Consider the following 6,000-nt stretch of genomic DNA (forward strand, 5'->3'; position numbering starts at 1 on the left):
AGGAGGAGGTCGTCGGTTCCATTCCCACCCTGAAGCGGATTTTTCTTTGGCTCCTCCGGTTTTTTCCCCACTACATTTTAGAATGAACGTCACACGCTTAGAGCATTCGGCTGCTATGAATGCCCACATGATGCTGATGATGATGAGACCCTTCTGTCGAGCTATCGTTCGTGATAGCCAGGGTCGCTACTGATACAAAGAGCTGTGTAGTAGCTCAGTGGGGCATTACCTGGAAAAAAATTTAATTACAAAGTAGTTGTAATAGTAAATAAGAGTCCCCACGCTTGACCCCACCACACACGACCGGCCAATCACAGTCCGGCTGTGGCGTGAACCCCCTCACGCCGCTGGCCGGACGGCGGTGGCGGCGGGAGGGATTTGCGAAGGCCGCCGCCGTGAGACCGAAGAGACCTGCCACTGGAGAGGGGCCGCAGGGGCCTCAATAGGAGCTTGCAAACAGCCCCCAAGGCCTCAATAGGAGCTTACAAACAGCCCCCAAGGCCTCAATAGGAGCTTGCAAACAGCCCCCAAGGCCTCAATAGGAGCTTACAAACAGCCCCCAAGGCCTCAATAGGAGCTTGCAAACAGCCCCCAAGGCCTCAATAGGAGCTTGCAAACAGCCCCCGAGGCCTCAACAGGAGCTTGCAAACAGCCCCCAAGGCTTCAACAGGAGCTTACAAACAGCCCCCAAGGCCTCAATAGGATCTTGCAAACAGCCCCCAAGGCCTCAACAGGAGCTTGCAAACAGCCCCCAAGGCCTCAATAGGAGCTTGCAAACAGCCCCCAAGGCCTGAATAGGAGCTTACAAACAGCCCCCAAGGCCCCAATAGGAGCTTGCAAACAGCCCCCAAGGCCTCAATAGGAGCTTACAAACAGCCTCCAAGGCCTCAATAGGAGCTTGCAAACGGCCCCGAGGCCTCAATACGAGCTTGCAAACAGCCCCCAAGGCCTCAATAGGAGCTTACAAACAGCCCCTAAGGCCTCAATAGGAGCTTGCAAACAGCCCCCAAGGCCTCAATAGGAGCTTGTAAACAGCCCCCAAGGCCTCAATACGAGCTTGCAAACAGCCCTTGAGGCCTCAATAGGAGCTTGCAAACAGCCCCCAAGGCCTCAATAGGAGCTTGCAAACAGCCCCCAAGGCCTCAATAGGAGCTTGCAAACAGCCCCCAAGGCCTCAATAGGAGCTTACAAACAGCCCCCAAGGCCTCAATAGGAGCTTGCAAACAGCCCCCAAGGCCTCAATAGGAGCTTGCAAACAGCCCCCGAGGCCTCAACAGGAGCTTACAAACAGCCCCCAAGGCCTCAATAGGATCTTGCAAACAGCCCCCAAGACCTCAACAGGAGCTTGCAAACAGCCCCCAAGGCCTCAATAGGAGCTTGCAAACAGCCCCCAAGGCCTCAATAGGAGCTTGCAAACAGCCCCCAAGGCCTCAATAGGAGCTTACAAACAGCCTCCAAGGCCTCAATAGGAGCTTGCAAACGGCCCCGAGGCCTCAATAGGAGCTTGCAAACAGCCCCCAAGGCCTCAATAGGAGCTTACAAACAGCCCCTAAGGCCTCAATAGGAGCTTGCAAACAGCCCCCAAGGCCTCAATAGGAGCTTGTAAACAGCCCCCAAGGCCTCAATACGAGCTTGCAAACAGCCCTTGAGGCCTCAATAGGAGCTTGCAAACAGCCCCCAAGGCCTCAATAGGAGCTTGCAAACAGCCCCCAAGGCCTCAATAGGAGCTTGCAAACAGCCCCCAAGGCCTCAATAGGAGCTTGCAAACAGCCCCCAAGGCCTCAATACGAGCTTGCAAACAGCCCTTGAGGCCTCAATAGGAGCTTGCAAACAGCCCCCAAGGCCTCAATAGGAGCTTGCAAACAGCCCCCAAGGCCTCAATAGGAGCTTGCAAACAGCCCCCAAGGCCTCAATAGGAGCTTGCAAACAGCCCCCAAGGCCTCAATAGGAGCTTGTAAACAGCCCCCAAGGCCTCAATAGGAGCTTGCAAACAGCCCCCAAGGCCTCAATAGGAGCTTGCAAACAGCCCCCAAGGCCTCAATAGGAGCTTGTAAACAGCCCCCGAGGCCAAGCGAATGATGCCGCTCCCCTTGCCGTCCGTGTTCTCGGCGGACCGTAGCACAGTCATTTATATTTTGTTGTTGTTGTTGTCCACCATCATCTGGTTTTTGTTTTGTTTGCGCTTGCAGACTTGGACGACAGCCCGAAGAATGAGCAGGCGAAGTATGCGGTTCTGTCTCGGCTATCGCAGGTGAGTGGGGGGGGGGGCCCTGTAGACCCCCTACACTTGGCGGGGGGGGTAGTGGGGGGGGGTAGTGGGGGGGGCCCTGTAGAACCCCTACACTTGGCGGGGGGGGGGGGGCGCGTGTCCACGAGACGTCGCGGCTGCTGGGCCGGCCAAGGAGGAGGAGCGGTCCAGAGGGGCGCTGGGCCCCACGGAGCTCCACGACCTCCGCTGCAGCGCTGGGGGAGTGCGAACCGGTCAGGCCGGAGAGCCGTGAGACTCACGGTGGGGCGCTCACGGGTCAACAGTGACGGCGATGGTGGTGGTGACGATTATGTTGACGACGATGATAATGTTGACGACAATTATGTTGACGATGATGATGTTGACGACGATGATGATGATGTTGACGACGATGTTGACGACGATGATGTTGATGACGATGTTGACGACGACGATGTTGATGACGACGACGATGTTGACGACGATGATGTTGATGACGATGTTGATGACGACGGTGTTGTCCGGGCAGCCCCAGGCCGACGCGGTCTACCAGCTGTGGGAGAGTCCGGCCGCGTCGTTCAGCCTGGCGCAGCGCTACGCCGCACGGCTGCATGCGCTCGGCCCCTGGGCGAGGAGGCGGCAGGTGAATCCCCACGGCGCTCGTGCCGGGCTAGGTGCCCCTCGAGGCAACGCGGAGCGTGCACGGCTCGCCGCCGGCAGGAGGTCCCGGGACGCGCCCAGCTGTGCCCCCGACCGCGCCAACCCGCCGCGAGCGTCGTCAGCGTTGCGCTGGTTTCAGTTTACCGAAAGTCGTTCGCCCGGCTCGTTTGGAGCGGCCGCGACCACGGTGACCGTGGGCCCCGCTGCGTGATCGGCCCCTGACCCGCTCCCCCCGTGCCCGCGCCAGGACCCCGCCGCCGCCGCCGCCCCCCCCGAGAAGGAGTCCTCGCAGAGCGACTTCCTCCCGCTGCGCAGCTTCATCGACCGCCTGCTGGACATCGAGCGCCAAGGTGGGGGGAGGGGGGGCGTCTGGCCCTGGCCGTGCCGTGCGTGGACGCGCCAATAGCAGACGCACACGGAGCACTATCCCTGGTCTACGTCGTGTCGCTCACACGTCACTTCACGAGCAAACACCACGACCCGATTTAGCGTCGCCTTCAACCACACACGCGTCGCCGCTAGCACCGTCGCCCATCCTCTCTCGTTATCCGTCGCCTCTCAGCCTCCGCCACCACCACCATCACCACCACCACCACCGTGCTACCACCACCATCACCACCACCACCACCATCACCACCATCACCACCACCACCACCGTGCTACCACCATCACCACCACCACCATCACCACCATCACCACCACCACCATCACCACCACCACCATCACCACCACCACCATCACCACCACCACCACCGTGCTACCACCATCACCACCATCACCACCACCACCACCACCGTGCTGCTACCACCACCACCACCACCGTGCTACCACCCTGTACGTCGTTTCGACATTCGTCGTCGTAAACCGGCGTGTTACTGTACCGTGCCGATGTGTGTCTCCATCGCCCCCCCCCCCATTGCCCCCCCCATCGTCCCTCCCCTCATCACCCCCCCGGCCCCATCGCCTCCCCCCTCATCGCTCCCCCCTCCCCTCTTCCCTGCCCCCCCCTTGGAGGCACCGCTGCATTCCGGCAGCCGGGCGGTTGTGTCCCTCCCCGTGGTTGACTCGCTGGTGGTGGTGGTGGTGGTAGCACGGTGGTGGTGGTGGTAGCACGGTGGTGGTGGTAGCACGGTGGTGGTGGTGGTGGTAGCACGGTGGTGGTGGTGATGGTGGTGGTGATGGTGGTGGTGGTGGTGATGGTGGTGGTGATGGTGGTGGTGGTGGTGATGGTGGTGGTGGTAGCACGGTGGTGGTGGTGGTAGCACGGTGGTGGTGGTAGCACGGTGGTGGTGGTGGTGGTAGCACGGTGGTGGTGGTGATGGTGGTGGTGATGGTGGTGGTGGTGGTGATGGTGGTGGTGGTGGTGATGGTGGTGGTGGTGGTGATGGTGGTGGTGGTAGCACGGTGGTGATCGTGGTGGTGGTAGCACGGTGGTGGTGGTGATGGTGGTGGTGGTGATGGTGGTGGGTCCACGGGGAGGCGGGGCTCCTTAGCCGTGCTGGGGATGTCTCACGAGCCAAGGCCGAGCCGGCTCACTCGTTCGCTCGTCTCTGGGAGCCACCGCGTGAGCCGGAGCCGTGAACGTGGTCGAGTTTGTTTTGTGATTCATTCACGTCGGGGGCCACTGTTTAAACAAGCACGCTGGACTGGTCGGACTGCCCCCCCCCACCCAACCCTCCCCCCCACCTCCCCCCACGCAGTGGCCGGCCACGAGCAGGAGGTGGCGGGCTGCGTCGACGCTCGCTTCGTGGAGGAGGTGGCACTGAAGCAGTCGCTCGACGCAGCCAAGAGGCGCTCCTCCCCCCGGTGAAACCCGGCAGTGGTGGCGGTGGCGGTGTGGTGGCGGTGGCAGTGTGGTGGTGGCGGTGTGGCGGTGGCGGTGTGGTGGCGGTGATGGTGTGGTGGTGGTGGCGGTGTGGTGGCGGTGGCGGTGGTGGCGGTGTGGTGGTGGTGGTGGTGGTGGCGGTGTGGTGGTGGTGGTGGTGGTGGTGTGGCGGTGGCGGTGGTGGTGGTGGTGGTAATGGTGGCGGTGTGGTGGCGGTGATGGTGGCGGTGACGGTGGCGGTGACGGTGGCGGTGTGGTGGCATTGTCGGTGGCGGTGATGGTGACGGTGGCGGTGACGGTGACGGTGGCGGTGGCTTCCACCACGAGCCCAGCCCACCGCGGACGGTAACCCCCTGGCGAAGAGGGCATCTCGGCCCCCCTCAATCTCGCCACCCCCACCCCCACCTCGCCTTCCCACCGCCTCGCCCCTTACCAAGAGCCGCCGGCGGCAATGTCCAGGAGGGTTACCGCTTGGCCGCCGGCGGGGTGCTCTGCGCATCACGTCTCTGACAGGGCCCCCCCCCCCCATCCGAGCGGCAGCTGTCCCTACGGGCACGACGAGTCGGCTGACTCTGCACTGTGGCCTGCAAAAGCCCCCAGGATTTTTGTTGCGCGTCAGCTGGCGAGGGCCCCCACCCCGTTGAGCCGAGCGGCCGCGCCGTTAGCAGGACCGGCGCAGGCCCACGAGCGCCGGCAGTGGCGGCGTTCACAGAAGAAGATCGCAGCGGGGTGGAGGGAACGAGGGAATGGGCGAAACTCGGGAGAAGAAAACGACAAGAACGACACATCGTCTAGACGACAACCAATCCCAGAACGGAATGTACAATAACGGTGCTTGCAATACAAATGACACACACAGAGTCAAACACGCCCCGTCACAGACGCGTGTGGATTTATTAGAATCACAATCTTTGCGACCGCGGGAGGAGCAGGAGGAGGAGAAATCCGATGAGCTATGAAGCTCTTTCTCACAGATGTCTGGTAGGCGCCACGGGATCCGAGAGTAACAGCGGCAAACAAACACAATGCACAAAACAACGATAGCAGTGCAACGTATAGAAAAAGGAAAGAAAGTCACTCAGATAATATAAATACAGGGACTCCTCTACTTATGAACGAGTCAGGTTCCAGAAGTCGATTTGTTCCTAAATCCAACTTTACTCCTGTCGATTACAAACGTATTGTACGGCATGTAGACTAAACACGGGGAATGGCTTTAAAAGTTCTATAATCTCCTACAGATGTAGATGCCACTGGCTCTTCACGTTCTGTAGATGTAGATGCCACT

The 6,000-nt window shown here is 60.6% G+C and overlaps 1 protein-coding gene across 3 annotated transcripts in view; it reads left to right on the forward strand.

Annotated features, from left to right (window-relative positions):
- The window catches only part of GSAP (gamma-secretase activating protein), a 62,706-nt gene extending 57,922 nt beyond the window's left edge, over positions 1-4,784 (forward strand). For 2 of the 3 annotated variants that reach the window (XM_032969685.2, XM_076073412.1), the window contains exons 29-32: positions 2,190-2,251; positions 2,757-2,870; positions 3,135-3,237; positions 4,588-4,784. In XM_032969685.2, coding sequence (XP_032825576.2) covers positions 2,190-2,251; positions 2,757-2,870; positions 3,135-3,237; positions 4,588-4,697 — 389 coding nt within the window. In that variant the 3' untranslated portion in view covers positions 4,698-4,784. The remainder of the gene's footprint in view (positions 1-2,189; positions 2,252-2,756; positions 2,871-3,134; positions 3,238-4,587) is intronic. The other variant, XM_076073411.1, reaches the window with a different exon arrangement.
- The last annotated feature ends 1,216 nt before the right edge of the window (positions 4,785-6,000 follow it).

Source organism: Petromyzon marinus, chromosome 42, assembly GCF_048934315.1.
Source record: "Petromyzon marinus isolate PM22_M1 ecotype Great Lakes invasive population chromosome 42, UKy_Petmar_22M1.pri1.0, whole genome shotgun sequence".
Classification (NCBI taxonomy): Eukaryota; Metazoa; Chordata; class Hyperoartia; order Petromyzontiformes; family Petromyzontidae; genus Petromyzon; species Petromyzon marinus.